We start from the raw sequence: 20,404 nt of genomic DNA, 5'->3' as shown, positions 1-20,404 counted from the left end.
CTCCTCAGGAGGAATGAGGAAACAGAGGTAGAAGAACCTGTTTGATGAAACTTTGAGCACTGAAGCCTGAGGCAGGAGCTTTGGTAGAAGTAAGCACTGTTTCTTTTTCCTCCCCTTTGCCTCTGTTTATAATCCATATACTGGCAGGGTCAATGAACACACAAGTTCTATTCAAGTCACAGAAAACAGAGCAACATACGGTTCCTGGGAAAGGTATAACATAATCAAAATCCCTTTGATTCAAGGTGGTCCAAGCTTTCTACACAAGATTAGCACAGATTAAGTATTTCAGAAAAAAAAACAAAGGAACCATCCCTTATATCTGTCATGCCATTAAAAACCTCAGCATCATTTCATCCAAGAGTTTGATTTCTACATGCTGCAATAACCAGATGCAAAAATTTTAGGCACTTGCTAAACATAAGAGCAACAAATCATGAGAGGACTGAATCAGTCTGACTATGGTATATACATTTCTCAGTCCATGCTTAGAGCATATAGACTTTCTTGTGTAACTTCTAAAAAATACTGTAAAGAAACAGTTTTCCCCTTAAGCATGACTAGCAGTAAAGTCTCATTATACCCACCCTTAGTTCAAATAATGCCAACAATGACTGCAGTCATTGGTTGCAAATTAACCTCATAGGGACAGTAAAGTATGTACTAGTGGGAGAGAAGTCGTCTAATTCAAACATCCAAAGCTCTGAATCTCCATGCATGACACGGTATATTGAGATACCAATACAACATGAATGGCTGCAATGGAAGTCAGCAATGTGAAGGGCTTTGCAATTCATCTGAAAGTGAAGGACTACAACAGTAAATAGGTCCCTATCCAAAGCTCTTGACTGAATATTAAATACAGTCATTGAATGGATATCCACTTAGGAATTTACTGATGTAAAGTAATACGCAAATTTGGCATTATTTTACTCTACATAGGGAAACCATGTAAAAATGCTCCTAAGCATGTTAGTAAAACTGAAAAAGGATCTTCCTTTTGCTAGTAAGCATCTGGTATTTTGCTTCACCCTCTTAATGTCTCATTTTCATATCAGAGTTCTAATTAGTACAGCAGACAAACAATGAAAATGTAGAAATGATACAGTCCCTGTAGATCAGCTTCTATCTTGACTCAAGTGCTGTACATGTCTGTGTACATACAGAGCATTGATGAGACGAACTGCGAGCAATATTGGCAGTCAAAAAAAGCTGACAGCAGTAACCTAATTTTACTTCAGAGAGCAGATCTAATCTTAGGACTAATCCTGACAGGAACCAAGAACCATAAACTTCAAGCAAGCTCAGCATTTCACTGGAGACACTCAGTACCTCACAGGTTCAAATCCATACTTTTTAAAAGTCACTTCCTATTTGTCCTTTGTTTACCCTGGCTTATCCTGAACAGTGAGGCTTTCCGACACAGAGATAACTTTGGAAATGATTACTCTCATATTCTTTGATGATTTCAAAAGTCAGGAAAGAATCTCTCCCCTTTCTGAGGGCCACCCAGCTGAAGCAAAGAACATTATTTTTTTCAGGCATGTTAATAAGAGCCAGTAATAACTCAACTGTCCTTGAAATACCTGACAGAACTTGCTTTTGTTCTTTCTCAGTAACATATTTTGCTTCTGTTTCTGCTGTGACACAGTTATCTTTCAGAAAATCCTAAAAGGGAAGGCTGCCCAACATCTTCCAATCAACACAACCTCTTTCTGTGACATATATGCACTGCCTTACTGTGTTTTATCCATCATACCCGTCTCACATTTGGATGGAGCCACTGGGAAACACAGTGTAACAAAGTAGGTCTTCAAATAAGCTTTCTAGTGATTAAATATGTTAACTGTAACTAAAGCTGCTACCAGTCTCACTTTCTCCAGGGGAAAAAAAGAGATCAAGAGAACACACAGGTGGTGGAGAACGGCATCTCCTTTCCTGATTCCTAACAGGAAAGAAAATCCAGAATGAGTTGGACATATACCCAAATAAAAGAAGATAAATTGTTTCAACCCTTTGCACCCTCATGTATTCCAGTTATTCGGAGCCAAAACCTTTTATTTAATTTTATTTTTTTTAAATCAGGCTAGGAGATTTGATAAATGCAGTCTGTCACCATGACTTTTAAATTCTGCCAGGAACACAAGTGAGGTACTTCTCAACTGAGGAGATGCCAAGAGTAACCAATGAGACAGTGATTACAAGTACCACTGGGAGAGTAAGGTACAAGAGAGAAGTGGAACTGGAAAAGCAGTATCCCTTAGAATAGTAGGGTTAAAGGAAAGCAGCATTGAGCCTGTGGGTTTGAAAATGCAAGCCCTGGGATGTGAGATCAGAGCTTCAGGGCAGATGGCATTTTGAGGCACAAAGGAGGTATATACTCAAGTTCTTTGATTACAGCTCTTACCAGGAACCTAGTTTGTAAGCAAGGGTACTTTCAGGACAGCTAGGTACCCCTCCCATATGCTCTCTCTTCTGCTGCTGAACTATGTCAGACTTGAGATGAATATCTAACATGCTACATGCATATTTTTAAGAAGTGAGGACACAAATGTTAACTTCATGCTGAAGTGATGATGACTGATCTCACATTGTACAGTGGACCTGCCAACAATATTAATAAACAAAACTGTATTTATCTAGTATTCATCCAATTCCAGTGCATATTCAAACATTCTGTCTTAAAAGAGTTCATCTTTAATCAATGTTACTTATCCAGAAAACTCAAGACGTCAGGAGAATTTGAATATAATTGGTTGTATCTGGGCACCATGTCTTTTCATATTTCCTAAGCAAGAAAATTGTAGCTTCTCTGCAGTCAAAGGTGTCACAGTATTATAAGCCTCCAGTAGGAAATAAAGCTATTAACATACTCTCTTAAGCTGCTATTCTAATTGAATTTCATAAGCCACATACATTTGAAGAATGAAGCAAATCCATAAGAATATTCTAAGGGCACTGGTTTTCTGCTGTAGACCACTGACCAGTGTACTGTAAAGACATTATTAAATTTTGGGTAGCCACATAGAAATGCATAAGTTGTGAGTTTAAAGTATGTTCTCATAAACAGATGAAAACTCTAAGTAACTGGAGCCTTAAGTTCACCACCTTTGCACTCCAGTTTCTTCAGCTTCAAGTAATACCACATTCCCACCACTGGTTACTTTTAGTATGATCGGCCTTAGCAATCCACATTTTAATACTCTTTCTGTAGCACCTGCACAATAGCTTTCGGATGAAACAGCTGTAAGTAAAAAGCTGTATTACACTTACAAGTCCTGCTGGTAAATTTACAGTGATCAGGGAGCTCAATACTATACACAATATCAAGCAACCAAACAGAATGTCACTTCTTCACTGTGCAAGGATGGCAATGGGTATGTTGCATCCTTACCCCACTTCATTTGAGCTCCAAGCACAATAAATAATGAATAATTTTGCAAAGCAACTCTGTTAGCTAAACTAACAACTCCTTTTAATTTCTTCCTCAAATACATAAAGCCCCAGTTTCTATAATCTGCACCAAATTTATCCACCCAGGATCAATCCTGAAGCACACCATGTTAACCCCAAGCCATGTGTGTATATCCAGTGTAGTGAATCTGTGGCTTTTTCAAAACGAGGGACAACCCTGTGTAAACCACAGGCCAGTAGTTTGCCAGGCACGCAACACCAATATAATCTCACTGCATATGTTTTATAAACACACTCAGGTGTTGGGCTATAAGGCTTTGCTGCACTGCACAGCTGTTCCACAGCATACACCAGCTGTACTTACTCCCTCTTCACACCACTCTAGCTGTAGGACCCTAAGTCTTTCCACAAAGACGACGCCCTAAAAATGTTACATTAAATGTTCTGTTTCTTCAAATTATTAACCAAATGGAAGTCTCCTTTCCTCTGAATTTAATGCATGAACAATCAAACAACAAATGCTTTGACTTTACATTTTGTTTGCTGTTATCTTCTACCCTATTAACTCCAGTTACGGGATTATAAATGATATATAAAATTATAAGTTAGGATGGCAATTTTCAAAGGTGCTCGAAACAATTCGTTCTACCTTTCGAAGGGATTTGCACGTCCAACTCTTCTGCCCCTTTGACAGCCTATATATATTCATACTAAGGTAGGCTCAATCCCTAATTTTTTCACTGAAACAATAAAGCTGGTGCTGCCCTCAACTAGTCATCCAGAGAAGCAGCTCAGCTTCCAACTACTGACAGTCTGGAAGCCTGCTTTTATAGATCCGTACCTCTACAGAGAAAACTCCAGTGTCAAGAAGGCAGCAAAATGGAGGCCTTTTCGGTTTGTTTACAACTGAAGGACAGCATCCCCACAATAAAGTGGGTGCAGAATTAAAAGAGAAAAAAACCCAACCCAACCAAACCATAAATCAAATAGCCTGCAAAAGCTAACCTGTGAGGAGGAAAAAAGAAATGTGATGGTGAGTTTTACAAAAGTAAGAAGAGTGATTGACAGATAAGGAAGAAGCTGTAAGACAGAAAGAGAGATATATAAAGGGGTATGAGGCAGACACCTTATTTCAGTAGTCTAGATCTCAGCCCATCTCCTCTTGGTAAAAACAAAGATACTGATACTTCCACTGCAAAGCTGAGAGAATAAGACAATAATTCTTGTGCCATACTTCTGGGTAACATGGAAAAATACTGTTTCTCCATCCATTACACTTCCTCTTAGGAATGCTGTGAAGATGACTATATTCAAGATTCTCTGGACTCAGATATTTTGCTAACAAGTTTCATTACTACCTGAGACAGATAAGATCTATTTATCTCTACATGTACATCTAAAGCAGACAAAGGCCTCTTCTGGGACCACTGATATAAAAGGCTGGATTATTCATTTTATAAGCTTTTATATCTTATTATGAGGTATTCACTCATTATTATGAAATGATGTACTTCCATTATCAGTAATGGAAATGATGGGATGGGTATTCACTCATTATTATGAGTGAATGCCCATCCCATCATTTCCATTACTGATACACTCATTTGTTTGAAGGAATTATGTGAAGGGAAATCAAGGCAATAATTACAGAAGAAAGAGGAGATAACATGCTATATCACAAAGATGCAGAACAACTAAGTATGTAAAAACTTGTCTGACCAGTTCACAGCATGCAAGATTATAATGAAGTTATTACACATTATCTCACAGCTCACTAAACTTCAGACCATAATGTAACCAGGATCAGGAACACTTCGTGCACTGTGAAAATTAATTCACCAACCTTACCTGTTACCATAAACACTAAGGAAAAACAAGCAATGCTGATGATGGCTATTTTTTTGTTGTAACCTGTTATGACACTCTGAAATTTCTATTTAAATAAGGCCTGCTGCAAAAATGATCTTCCTTATTTGTATGAACTGGCCTATTACAAAGTGGCTTCACTTTGTTGACCATCCATCATATTTACATGTTCTGTGGTTTGACACACAAGCTTCAGCCTCTTTCTCTGCTGACTCATGTGAATAAAAACACTCTCCCTTAACTACTCAGTTAGGAAACTACTGCTTCCCCAAAGGCCATCAAATATATTTTTTCAAAGTTGCAATAAGACGTAATTTATTTATTTTGCATACTTCTGTCCTGAAAAGTATAGACCTTTTTATTTTGTTATGCATTTTCCATGGCTTTTGCAGGCCACTTCTATCTTGGTACACATGTTATCCCAGTACAAAAGTTAGATAACTTTTCTTATGTTACAGCATAAGCTCCTCCAGGAATAAAGTATGAACTTTCTGTTTCTACACAGCCTAACACATTGTGAGTGTTATCGAAGAGAAACTAATAACTCTACATTCAAAACTGTCACCCTACCAGAACATACGCATCCATGCTCTGACAAGGTTTCAGCACTTCACTCTTATCTTACTGGGATATCACCAGCATCAAGTACATTTTCATAGGTGCATAAAATGTCTCCAAGACATCACACTATTTGCATCATAAACTTGATTAACCGTGCATAAATCTTATATACAGGGGTTCTGCAGACCAGCGTGTTGCTGCTGGGAAGCAGATTTTACTTGTGAGTCTACAAATAGGGTGCAGGGCTGATTCACAGTTGCTGGAAGAGCTGCAAACTTTTTGGCAGTTCTACAAAACATTTGGCCTGTAATTTATCTTGCTGATCACTGCCACAATTATGTCCAGGTCCCAAAGAGAAGAAGCGCATACAGTCCCGAAGGACACTGCTGGAGGGAGAAAAGGCTTCACCAGAGCTGCCCCAAGTCCTAACTCTGCCTGCCTTCCATTTCAGTCAGATGCTTTTTTTTGAACTCAGTCTTCCAGGAAAAGCATGAAAGAGAAAATGACATTCTCACACTTAATATCTGATTTTAAATCTGATTTTTAAAAGGGTAAACTTTAGAATACACGAAGGATTTTGAAAGCTTTATGGTATTAATAACACTGTTACAGCAAAACAGTGCTTGGCTGGAGAGTGTACACATTTTAAACCAAATATAACAGTTGTAACGTGTCAGAGACTGTCAGTTCGATGTCCAGAGTACATTCAAATAAAGCTAGAGATCAGTTTCATTTTATTTGTTCAAATATCCAATGATTTACTACGGTTTTATTAACAAAGTATTGGGGGGTGGGGGGAAAGCTGAAATGTTAAGGCTTGGGTTTTTTGTTTTTTTAGTTTAAAAACACTCTGAACAATATCACTTCCAAAAGAACACATACATACCAAACTGAAGAGAAGGTTTGTTGGTCAGAACCAAACTTCTGACCAACACGTTCACAAGCAGTTCACAATACACTCACAAACTCATTTGTACACAGTTTAGAAGCTGCGTTTACTACAGATATGACACTGAAATAACCACTGATGAAAAAACAGTTGAATAACACTTTCAGAAGGCTACTGAATCATGAGCCTAAATTCTTCATGTAACTTTCACATGAAAAATTTACAGTAGGTCTCAATTCTGAGAAATGCAAGTTCAGTATTAAACATGGAGGGAATTCAATTGATGGTGATGTAACTAGCTAGTAGCATCAATGAATCACTATGTATGCAACTAAATGATACACACATTCTCAACAGTTTCAGCAACAGAGAACATCATTCAAAGAACTTCCCCATAAAATTGATATAGGAACATCAGCTTTGAATCTGTGTGCAAGACAACTTATGCTCTGTCTACCCTCCAGTCATTAGTGGACAGCACTCATTACAGAAATACAATTTTTGTTTGTTTGTTTAAGGCATATTGATTTTTGCTTATTCACACATCTACTTACCAACAAACCAACACAAAAAAGTTTCTGAGTTTTTTGCACTGCTCTGGGCTATGATGAACAGAGGTCCACTGCACGTGATTTATTTTTTATACCATACTACTGTAGTAAAGTGAACACCTTTTGAAAACAGGACTCCACATTTCTACTAAATGATATATCCAAGAAGGTAACACGTTACCCCTACTCAAGGCATCTTGCAACTAAGGGGCAAAGCCGGTGTGAAGAATGAGCGTGAACTGGCAAGAAAAGAGTGGCTAAAGAGATCACAGGAACTTGTCTAGGTCGTGGTGTCTGGGTTGCTAATGCACCACAGAAATATTAAAAATAAGTTCAGATGAATTTTTATTTTAAAACTTTTTACATGGCATTATAAAAATGCATATTAATAGCTACCTCCTAAATATGACCAGTAAACTAATATTCTTTTTAAAGTTATATATATATATATAGGTACATATGCGTATATGTACACATATATATATACTGTTGTGTAAAGGTCATCAGAAAGATCTACAAAGTTTGGCTCTTTCACCGAAAAGTGATTGCTCCTGATTCAATGGATAACACTTCTACAAAATCAGTATGAGGTGTTAACAAAATCCTTTTTCTCTTCTTTCTTCCTCTCAGACCCTTGACATGGCTCTGAGAACTTGCCGGCACAAGGAGTAAAGGTGTGGGATAAAACTTAACAAAGATTATCTCAGCCCAGTGACATTAGTACATACTATTATCCTTAGATATTCTATCTGAATTTGATTATTGTACTTATAGTGCTCTAGCCCACCTACCAAGAAAGAAAAAAGCTCAAACGTAATACTACAATTAATACCAGTTTTCATGGAATTATACAGAAAAATCTTGTAGTTCCCTAAAAGTGGGCAATCCCAAACATTCTTAAATCTATATGGGATACTCAGAAACAATTAGAAATTTGGGAACCATGGACTAGATCATAAGGGCTGTCTCTCTAAACCTGTCAACCTCTTGAAGAGAAACACCACTATATGCAAAGCAACAGGATCTTCAAGTATGTCTAGCAAATTTTCCACTACTGCCTCTTCCCTTGAGATTTTGATTTACGGATAGCAAGCAAAGCTGAGTTGATAAGTTGCTGCTAAACTACTGCTATAGCCTTTCACATTGGTAAGCATTTTCCTAATATTTCTTTTGGCTTCCCCAATCTGCCTTTTTGTCTTGTGCTTGGACTGCAATTTGTTGAATACAGAAACCATAATTTCTCTTTATATAAAACAAAAATACCAAACAATACTAGATATTTTCCGTGATTAGGAGTTCCTGAAAATCCCAACAATCAGGACCAACTAAAATTTTGTAACAGTTGTTTCCACTGCTTGGGAGAATCCAGTTTTCAGGGACAGATCATGTTCCTTCAACACCCCACTGAGTCTGCTAACATCATTTTGCCTGAAGTTCAAAGCTACCATATTACATTTATTCCTTCAAACACTTCTGTAGTATAACTGACTGGAAACTCAGCAGATCACTCCTGACTGAAAAGCGCTCTGACAGCCACCAGTATAATCAGCTCCCTGCTGCTTGCTGAGAAGCACAGCAGGGACATGCTCTGGGTGACAGCAGCTGGGCAAATGCCATAGAGCCTCACACACTGGAGATGCTTCTGAGTCCTACTGACACGAGGAGCTTACTAGTCCACCAGAGTCACAAAAAAAAGGGAAGGAGTCAGACTGATGGCAAGTAATAACAAGAAAAAATGAAGGAAAAGTTACAACAGATAGTTGGGACTTGAGTATAAGGTGATAGCAGTAGATCAAGGAGAAAAGTGGGCCATGAGGTCAAACGTTCAAGAGGTGCCAAGGCACTATGGGGTTACAAGGAAGGAAAAAGCAATGAAACTCAGAGGAAAAGAAGAGGAAAAAAAAAGATTCCTCAATAAATCTGACTAGAACCACTTAAGAAAGAAAACAAAGTGGACACAGCATGAATGACTTTTAGCCTTCCCTTTGCCAATACATTCTCAGACATCATTTTCAAAGACAATGGATCAATCTCACCTTGAAATACAGGGAAGCTGACAGATGCCTCAAAGACTTATGCAACGAATAAATTCAGTCCCAGCAAGAAAACTGTACTTGCAATAGATCTCTACAGAGATCTATAGCAGGACATTTCATTCACGTAGCCTGCTAGCATTGCCAACATCAAAATCTTATGCAATATTGTAAAGGTCACCCTATCATTTCTTTACTATCTTGAAGTCAGAACAGATAAAGAAAGATGGAGAACGGCAGCATAAAGACAGAACAGATGACAAAGTGGAAACTGAAATAAAACAGGGAAGAAGAAGACACTACTGTCTTGCTGGATTTTAATCTGCGAAACAAAGAAAAGCAATTCCAGCCATTTCCTCATCACCTATGCAAAGTATGCATCGGTCTTTCCTTCATGTTTCCACCACCATTGCATCTGCTGCATTGTTGCCATATCACACTCTAAATACAAATATTAACATTGTCAAAGCCATTTGTCTTTTAATAACATTAAAAAGGTCAATGTACCTAAGAATGAGGAGTTCTAAAGTGCATAGGAAATTCTGGTCCCAAATGATAAGAGGCTTGTAACATACTTATACTCTCAAATACTGAAAGATACTAAGCTGGAAACACTAAGTATTAAGTTTCCCTACTCTTCATTCAAGATACAGAGATACAATGGTGGCTTACTGTTCAAACAATGCAGACATGAAACTTATTTGGTAGCATCTAGCCATTATTCATGCTTTTTTGTTCCTGCCTGTGATGAAACTGCCCAGCAGGACACCAGAAACAAGTAAAATGATTCTATTGTCTGAAACAATGAAATCAGCTCAAGTTAGCCGATATAAGGCAGAAATGGCTGCCTGCAAGCCTCCGATGGAATCAAACTTTGCCTTTTTTGATTCTAAAAGCAATGGTCTTTCTTTATTTCTGTTCTTCAACAATTCAAGCCCTACAGAGTTCAGTGGGGAAAAACTCTTAGAACTGTGTGGCATTTCTCAAACACTGCTTCCAATAAAATAAACATTAAAACTCCTGTTATATTTAATGGGAACATGCCAATATCTCTAGGTTTTTTAGCTGCGCTATTCAGAAATATGTGAAATCTTGGCTTCTGTAATTTCTGTTAAATCACAGCAACGATAATGTAAGATTTTTTAACTCTTGGAGGACACTCAGAAATCAACTTTACTGGCAATTCAAGCTAGTGACTGTGAATAATGATCAGAGTAGATAATAATTCTGCAGATGTTTTTACATCATATTCATTTGCATTTTCTTCACTAAAACACAGTGCAAAGTACATATTGCCACAAAACTTATCCAATCTGTAGAATTGCTTATTAGCTTTAGAGTTGCAGTTTCATATTAATATTGCTGAATATACTTTTTAAATCGTCTAGTGACTGCCAGCCAAATAGGAGAGTATTCACAAACACAAGGTTAAAACTTTTTGTCAGCCTTCTGTAATGACTGCTTTGCCTCTAAAAAAAACCCTTTAGCTGTTACAATCTCACTCAAAAGGGTACACAAAACAACCCCATTCTTCAGGTTTTGTTCTGGCTAGATTGGCCAAAAGGTTTGTTCGATCCCCCACAACCCAAACTGTCAGTTTTCAAAGCTGTCTTTGGACTTCTGATCTTATTCCATATCCAGACGGTTCCAGCCCTACCTTTCCATGTGGATGGAGGGAAAGTCTCTTCTCAGTCCTCTCTGACCACAAATTTCCTATTACTTGCATACCTGTTCTTTCCAAAACCTCTCTTACCATGAACTGTACGTCTTTATCTTACAGTCTAACCATTGGGATGGGAGAAAGAAGATTAAGATAGTACTGGGTAAAGCAGAACTGAATTCAACCATCCAATTTGAAGCCAAAATGCTCCTGCCTCTAATGTTTTACAAATTGTATTCACAGCCTCACTTCAAAACCTGAACCCCTTCCAAAAGTCCATTTAAATGAAAGTTTAGTTAGGGAGTGGAAACTAATCACATTTAGTTGCCAAGTCCTACAATTCCAACTTAAATCAAGCCCTTATTTTGGCAATATTTAAAGATTTTTGAACTGGGAGGACAGATATTTAGTTTGATGCTAGAGGAAAGCAGAAACCAGACTTGCATATGCAAGATTGGCAGAAGAGTAATAAATGAATAAGAGCAAGATACAAGTAAAGGATGTTGTTAAATGTTTTTTACTCTCAGTGTTCCTTTGGAACGCAGGCCCCTATTGAGGAAAGAATTTAAACACAGGCCTGTATGAAATCCAGTGAATCCAGTGAGATCAGTGGTTTACTCACAACTGTGAAGTTCTGCATAGTGTCTGTGGAATCACCTGAGCTGGAATAATGATGTGCACTGTCTAAAAACTGGTACAAGAAAGACATGCACGAATCATTTTTGCCCCTCTTGGACATTTCCTAAAGTCTAGATTTGAATCAGTACCTTTGAAATAGACTCTGTTACTGGTAACTTTGTTCTAACAAATACTTCCCAGAGTTCAGTAGAATTATTTTCACTACGTGGAACTTTGTATCAGTATTGCTATTAGCAGCAATACAATAAGATTCTGACCAGTGGTGGGATCAAATCCTGACCTAAAGCTATGAGAATTCCGGGCTAAGTGAAATGCATGCTCCACTACACACTTTTCGTGCCCTAAGCAATTTTTTCACATCTGAAGTGAGATTCAAAAGCTATACACTGAGCAAAGCAGGCAAAAAAAAACAAACCCAAAAGCGGGTCAGTGAGCAACATACGGCCTTCAACTAGTCAATTTGCCTATGCCAGCTCATCCCTGTCTCCTACATGTGTAGCTTTCTGCTGTTGCCAAAAGGGCAGCTGGAGTACGCGGTGCAGCAGCAACTACTCGTTATCCTCCTCCAGGTTTCTCTCCATGTCTCATCTCCTCCTTTCCCCACTTTGCCCTTTTTCTCTCCCTGCAGTAACAACCGCAGAGGCAGCATTTTCCCCCTTTATTGCTTCTCAGCAGGCTGGGAAGCACTGCAGGTAAGCAGGAGCGGTTAGGAGAGAACATTTCTAGCAGGCAGTAGGAGTAGATTTATGCAGCTGTAGAAACAGATTGATACAAGACAGTGGGTGAGTTGCGTGTGACTGTACTACATCCCCAGCAGAGAGGGAAAAGAGGAGGCACAGGAGGCAGACAGAATGGGGGAGAAGGCAAGGAAGACCCCTGTCTGTACAAAGTTCTCTCCAAAATCTCCCAGCTCCTCTTGTCCATCACTCACCCTCACAATTACAGAGACTGCGAAACCCTGCTGAGCCCCTGTAGATGTCTCACCCTTGTCCCCCAAAACTGACAGACCTTGCTTCATGACAGCCTTGTCATGCAGAAATGTATCAAACAGTACAGCAATTTCCCTTTCATTTCAACAAATATGCTTCCAATAACAAAGCTTTTCAGCAGCCCATGAACTGCAGTTTAGACGAGATGTAAAGTTTTTGCAAGCAAAATCCTAGGCCTTTCAACACCACCAGAACAGATAAATTCAGCCAGTAGATGAAAATACAAACGAAAATATACTACAATCACACTCTGCCAGCCCAATGCCAGCACTCAGCAGTGTACGGCACAAGCAGAGGTTAACACACAGGATGACCTCCACTAAAATGATGACAATTCCATTCTCTGTCTGCCAGCTACAACAGATCACCTGCTGACTGAAAGGAGTTCCCATTCCAACAACAGAAATGGCAGTAAAAAAAGGAAAAAAAGCACCTAAGTAGTCTTGCCAGTTAATTCAGATTAGAGGGACCAGAAGGAGACGGTACTACTTCTCACATTCATGGACAGCTCACAGGACCAAGGACTCAGAAGAGCTTCAATCGCCCCCCCAGCTACTGTCTTTCAGGTAACATTCAGAGCTCCAATAACTTAGGTGTTTAACTGTATGGACTGCAACTTAAGTCTTTCCAATACGAAAATGTATTCAAAAGTATACTATAAATATGATGTAAAAATACAAAACTCAACAGTTCAAAAGTATGTAAAAGAGTGTACTTCTTTCCCATGCCGTTTCCCATAATTCTTCATCAACTTGCTACTGAGATATTGCATTAATTCATAATATACTTCCTTCATGCAATGGTGGCACAGTTGCATGACTAACTTCACATTGACTGGATTCAAGAAAGAAGAAAATTAAACCTGTTTCATTAACCTAAATACAGCTGTAAAATATTTTCAGCGGAAACAGAAGTTCTTCTTGCTAAGTGTTGTGATGTCCTGACTGATTTAGTGAGTCCTGCTACTCAGCCAGAAAAAGGATTTGTTAGGACGACTCAATAGGTTTTCTCATGTACAGCCGGGCTAATGGCTAAGACCCTTAGATGGAGTCTTTGGCACAGGTCCAATCACACTGACTTCATCCATCGTCAACTCTGCAAAGCAGACTCAGAACCCACACTGCCAATCATTGACACATATAAACATTGATCATGCTAATTCACCGGAGTGCAACCACAAGGCTAAATATCAATGGAATTTTCCTTCTTGATCTCAGTTCTACTGATTAAAATGTAGCTCCATTGCCAATTCAAGTGAATCATTTACATATGCCACATGTAAGAAAGCTAGATAAAGACATACTTTATTATCACCTGAATTACCTAACTTAAAAAAATACAGCCAGAGCTGTCAAGTTGCTAGCTTGTTTTTCAATCAGAACCTGCAGATTGTTTATTGTTCTGTATTTTCTCTTTTTCAAAGCATAAATTCACCAGCATCCTCTTGAATACTCGGTGCCATTCTGCATGACATTTTCCGCGCTTACAGAAAAGCCTGTAATGTCATAAATCCAAAGTTCTCTTTAAAACTGCAGCGTAGCCATGACTAAAAAAATCTGCAAAACTGACACTTCTCCTGTGCTATGTCCGTATTGATGCACCACTGGAAAAGCAGCCATCTTTTTATTGTCACTATAACTGTTTTAGAAACCCAAACAAGTATTTTATATTCATCTTACAAAAGCTTCCATATCTGAATCCCCGTTTCAGGCCACAATTTCGACTAATTTTCTTTGTGCATATATATATATATATATATATATATATATATTCCAGTGAATAGACCTATCATAAGGTTAAAAACCATTTTTGCAACTGCTGAACATTCTGTAGACAAAAGAAACCATGATTGTGTCTATCTATCTGGCTTGTGCTAATACAATAGATGCTATCATGATTTCAAGCTTTGCACTTGTTTATCATTAGTGTTTCCACTGTAACCATGGCATCCGTATATAGCACAGGCCTAACAATAAGAAAAATATCCAGTATTTTCCTAAAAAACTCATCTCAGAAAAAATACAAGGATGTGCACAATGGCAAAAGTCAATCAAAGCAGGTGAGTTGGATAAAGAGAAACCCCAAAACATTAATTTTTTGTGAATCTTTTTTCATTCTGGACTTCTTAAAAGAACCTAGAAACACAACCTTGACCCTAGAGCAGATATTATAAAACAAATACTGAAATTTCCTTAAAAAAATTCATGTGGTATTATATGAGACCTAAAGCATTAAAGCTATTAATATATTGACAAGAGCTGCTCTCAGCATATGAGCATTTTCTCAACCCTATTTTAACAGTGACAGTCCAATAGTGCAAAAACTGTTGCATCATTCTGAAGGTAAGGAGGAGCAGCAGTGCAACTATATCAAACAAACTCAGCAAGTACGTGGTAGCCAGTTCAAACTTTCAGGACTGCTTAAAGAGAACCCTCAGAATAGCATAAAAGACTTGATGATCTTCAAGTGTGTTTGTTAGGTTGCACTTATTTGATATTTCAGGCAGCAAGGAAGAATGGGTTCCTGTGATTGCTGCTTTTGATTTGCTTGTTACGAAGTTCAGAAAGAATACTACTAAAATATCTGCCTTAAATGCCAAGAGTGAAACGAAGGAAGTAGTCCTCTTATTAAACAGAAAAAAATGATTGTATCGTACCAGTAGATCTTAGTCTAACATTGGATTAGGCCACGTGCATTTTCCTTGTACTGTGAAACCCATTCACTTCACAGGCAACTCCTTTTTCAGGTTTTAATATAGACTCCAGACACTGATGAAGATACCAATAAATCTATTTACTTCAGTATGGACTCTATAGAGGTATCATGGCCACAGGCCTTATTTTAACTCAATGAAATCGGACCAAAAACCAGTGCAATTTTGTAAGAGTCAGTTCTCTGAAGGTCCTTATCTATTAACAATTCAATAAACACACTCAGTATTACAATTAAGGTGACACACACAGTAAACAGGAAGATTTTGGAAAGGATAAAACACAATCCTATAAATACTTAGCATCCCACCTATTCTAACTGTGATACAGGGAGGATGGTATATGCTGTCTGTTGTATGTACCACATAAACACAATCCTAACTAGGAGGGTTTACAGCACAAAACAAGGGAAGTGATGCTTCAGAACCTGCATTATATTGAGCTGACTAGTTATGATCCACTGCCATGTCCTCAATTCTGTCACATCAACAGACAACAAGCATAGTCCCTCCCTCGTCTCCTCCCACCCACTGAATGCTGGACAGCAATGAATCCTGGCTCAATAAAACACAGCATTTATCCAATTCAGTTATGTAGTTCCTCACAGGTAATGTTTACAATGGGCCTCAACCTGTTAAATTCCATTATTTATCTAGGCAACATGTTCAGACGTTTGAATTCACCTTAAATAGCAAACCCAGGATGCACCCCAGCACACTGGTCAGACCAAAATTCAAACTTGGCATCTGGAACCTGCAAGGTCCTTCCAGATTTGGAGAGAAACTCACAACATGTGCCATTCACAAAAAGAAATACAAAATTATTCTTCTGTCACTAGAAATCTGTGATGATGTCCTCATCCCACTAGTCTCAAAGATGAAACCTCACTTCATTTCAGGTGAGCTCAAACTTGATTATCATTCAATCCAGGTAAAAGACATTTGCAACACTGCTGCATTTGTCTTTTCCTGATATGGCTCTTTTTCCTCTGCCTATCATCCACTTTTACCATCTGAGCTTACTACTGCCTAGCTTTTACAGCATCAGAATAATCTAGATCCTAATTATCAAAATGCAGCAAAAGGCAGCAAAAGTGAAAAAAATTTTTAAGTTGTAAACACAAAAGTTTTAACAGCGAAGTTAATCACCTCCCAATCAGCAGAAATAGTCTAACTCTTTTCATGCCTTTCCATCATCCTGCCATCTCTTTATGCCACTGCATTCAGTACAGAAGAAGAATACATGAAACTCAGAGCTATTAACTCTCAGTATTTTTACTTTGGTCCTGGGTTCTTTGTCTGTTTTATGAAAAAATACTGCCCTGACTAGTATCACCGACCGTGAAATATAAATACATAAAAAGATGAGCATATATAATTTCAGAAGGCTGGTCAAAGCAGGGCACACTGAAAATGAGATGACAGCTACTATTGTTTTATTATACACTTCATTTAAAGGATATACCATTTAACTGTTCAACTGCAGAAATGCAAAATGTGCATATTCACGTTTCCTGTTTCTTTATTGTTTGGTTGTGTTTACCCTGTTAAATCACACTACCTGAGTATGTCAGACCAAGGATTTTCCAGCTTTTTTGTACTCTCACTGAGGCACACTAGCCTCTGGATCTTTAAAATGCTGTAGAAGCTGTTAAGACACATTGTGTATACAGACAACAGAATTCGTCTAGTTGGGCCTAAATTCCACTGGGACCCTTTCATCAGTCTTGGGCATTTTAAGAAGCATTGCGTTAGATCTGTGCATAAAAGGTGTCGATCATCTGGGGGAAGGAAGGAGGAGCATCAGTGTTGATGCAGTGAGCTCTCAAGTGACACCAAGACCCTGACGTGTCTCATATCAGAGGTCAGGTCTGGATTTTTAAGGCTCAACATTGCCAGGTTAACCAACAGCGTTTATCTTCAAATGATGAAACTCGTCCAAGTGCTGGATCTGGGTTTTGTGGTTATGTTCTATACGGATGCATTTGGTTGGAGTTTTTTGGACACAATAAGACAACTAGATTTGTATTTATGTAACATAATTTCAGAAACTGAAGTGGTAATTACAAATCTCTTACTTAGATTCAGCATATTTCTTTTCCTGCCTCGCCTGTAGACCACATGCATTAGTTATACAGTAACCATGACTATCTCAGTATAACAAAGCATGGAAATAATGAAAAGCCTTCAGAGGCATTACATGCCCTTGGCAACCTAGCTCTGCAAGACAGATGTTGCATCCTTACCGTGCCACTGAAAATCATATGTACATGTATGTATCCACAGCGCAAGCACTTACCCAGTCCTCGAAGTGACGGCTCCCGTTCTGCAGCAAGTCCTCAAACTGTATAGTGCAGTTAGCTACAAAATCGTCGTACCCGATGGGGGCATCATGGAAAACAGCCATCTCTATCTTCCTGCCATTACAAACGTCGGTGACAAATTCATCGTTCCAAGCAGGACTGTTGGTCTTTTGCTTGGTCGAGGTCTGCCCGATCCTGGAGTCGTCCACATTGAGGGCGATGTAAGGGTCCAGCAAAAAGGTCTGTGGCCTGGGACCCACTGCATGCCTCAGAGACCACGCTGTGGGCTTCAGATTCACCGCCTCGCAGATCTTGATTTTCAGCAAGCCATTGAAAACCACCATGGCTGGATGGCTGCACTTTTCCCGGGATCAAACACTCGCTCAACGCACTCGCACCGAGAGGGAGGGAGAGAGGTCTCGCCAATAAATAAGAGGGCAGGTCTGGGAGTGGGGGAGCAGGGTACGGTGCGGGTCTCTTCGCCTGGCTGCTGCTGTTACCTTTGATTATTTAGCCTTTGCTCTTGCGACACCCAGTGAATACATTTATTTTCTTGCCCGTGTTTCTAACGGAAAACAAGGGAGGGGGGCCGCCGGGGAGGGGGAGGCGGCCGCGGCTGCAGGCACCCCCGAATGCAATCAAAACCCAAGCATAATCAATCCGTGGGGTAAGCAAGAGCCTTCTCCCTTCACCCAGACCATAATCCTGGATCAGTCCTTGCAAAGGAAGCAGAGCCGCGATCCCGGGCTCCCGCACACGCCAGTCCTGCCCGTGCGCCGCACAACAATACACACACACGCATACACACGCACAGACACACAGACACAGACACACACACACTCACACAGATCAGAAACACCGGCCGACCCACCAGCCCTGCCTACTGCACAGCCTCCGCTCAGCAAACATCCACCCAGGGACCTTCCATCCGCGCCGCCGCCCGCAGCCGCCCGTCCTGCGTCGCCGCCGCCTTCTGCTCCGCCGCCGCCAAGGCCGAGGACCCAGCGGAGCGACCCCCGCGCATGGGGGGCGCCGGCAGCGGAGCGGAGCGGCCCGCGAGGGTCTCGGCGGGCTCCGGCTGGGCGGCCGCCGCCCTGGCGATGGGCAGAGCCGCCACCGCCTCCCTCCCGCCTCCCGCCGGCCGCCCCCCGCCCGCCTCCCGCCCGCCGCCTCCCCTCGGCCGCCGCCGGCCGCCTCCCTCCGCGCAGCCCCCGCCCGCTGCCGGTGCCGCTCCGCCGCTCGCTCCAGCGCAGGAAATGCGCAAAAGACGTCAGTGTGTGTGTGTGTGTGTGTGTATGTGGGGCGAGTGTGCGGCGGCGGCAGCCCCGGCCGTGCGGGTGTGTGTGAGTGTAGAAAGTTTTGCCTGTTGGGGGAGCAGCGCGGCCGCCGCCAGCCGGGAACGGCGGCGGGGGTCGCGCTCCCCGCGCCGGGCTCGCCGCTCCTCCGCACCCGCCGGGCGGCTTTCCGCTGGGGCCACTGCCTGCCCTGGCCCCGCTCCTCCTCCTCACAGGGTAAAGGGGTGAATTGAACCAAGCGTGGAGAAAACACTCCCGGACGCCTTTATTAACGTGCTTGACCACCGAGGTCCTGGCCGGACCGGGCGCTTCTGGTGGAAGCGCCTCGCCCTTCTCCCCTGAGGGGCAAGGACGCCCCCGGCCCTGCCCCGCCGCCCGACAGCGCCGAGCCCCTGCCCGCGTCTCCCCCACCCCCGCCCGCTGCGGCGGCGGCGGCAGAGACACCGCTACGTCAGCGGGGGCCGGGCCGGGCCGGAGGAAGAGTTTCCCCGCGGTGTGCGAGCGCCGGGAAGTGCCGTCCGCCGCCAGGGGAAGCGGCCTCCCGGGGCCTGGCCCCGCCCGGCCCGGCCCGTGGCCGCCCTTCCCCCGGCCGGGAGGCGCTGCCTGGGTTGGGACAGAAACTCCCTATTGCCCGCCCATGTCCCCGCGGCGGTGGGTCACTGCCAGCCCCTTTGTTCGCTGCGGATCACCTGGCCCGTGCCTGCCGCACCTCAAACCCCGGCGCCTCCGAACTGCTCCGAGCTGGCGCTGAGCGGGACACCGCGGGCGGGCGGTGGCCACTGCCCTGTAAGAGCACTGAAAGTGGGGGGGGGAAACCCTTCTGAAAGAGTGAAAGGTTGCACGTACTGTGTTCTTGAACGTTATCTGAAATATGAAATATTTCAGCAATTGTCATCACCGTGGTACCGAATATCGTATGAAATAACCGGGAAGCTATATGTAGCCTGACTTTCTCCTCATCAGAGCAAACGTACTCGGGATCGAGATGGTTTCCCATGGTGAAAATTATTACTGCCTTAGTTATTTTTAGCTACTGATTTTGCCCTTTTTTTTTAGATGAGAAAGTCACCAGAAAATGGATGGACATTGCCTTCGATGGGATATGAATTTGCTGTAATACCATAAGAGAAAGGGTCAGTCGTGGCGCTCAGGAAGGCAATTGGGGTTCTTTGAAGATTCAGGCAATGTAGAAAGAAGCTCAATTGCCTGGATCCAGTTGAATAAGTACATAAAAAATGAGCACCCAGTCCTTGATCTGGACCTGATATTCCTGACTGGAGAGGAAAGAACAGATAATTATGGATTTCTGCAGGTAATGGCTCAGGAGGCAGGTGTTATATTTGGAGCTAATGAAACAACTCCAGTATCTGTGCTTCCAGAGCAGTTTCCAGATAGGAGATACAGTACTAATGAAACCTAAGGGTCACGAGAGCATTCGCATTAATGGAAGACAGACTTTCTGGTGCCTGTTGCCACTTAGTCTACTAGTCAAAA

General features: G+C 41.4%; 1 protein-coding gene across 2 annotated transcripts in view; it reads right to left on the bottom strand.

Moving 5' to 3' along the window:
• PRKCE (protein kinase C epsilon) overlaps positions 1 to 18,685 on the bottom strand; it is a 287,390-nt gene extending 268,705 nt beyond the window's left edge. The window contains exon 1 of one of the 2 annotated variants that reach the window (XM_027641471.1): positions 17,612 to 18,685. In XM_027641471.1, the coding sequence (XP_027497272.1) occupies positions 17,612 to 17,959 (348 nt within the window). In that variant the 5' untranslated portion in view covers positions 17,960 to 18,685. The remainder of the gene's footprint in view (positions 1 to 17,611) is intronic. The other variant, XM_027641470.1, reaches the window with a different exon arrangement.
• Between the last annotated feature and the right edge of the window lie 1,719 nt (positions 18,686 to 20,404).

This window comes from Corapipo altera, unplaced genomic scaffold (assembly GCF_003945725.1).
Source record: "Corapipo altera isolate COAL_440 unplaced genomic scaffold, ASM394572v1 48b, whole genome shotgun sequence".
NCBI classification, from domain to species: domain Eukaryota; kingdom Metazoa; phylum Chordata; class Aves; order Passeriformes; family Pipridae; genus Corapipo; species Corapipo altera.
The sequence above is the reverse complement of the archived record's forward strand: the minus strand, read 5'-3'. Positions and strand labels throughout refer to the sequence as shown.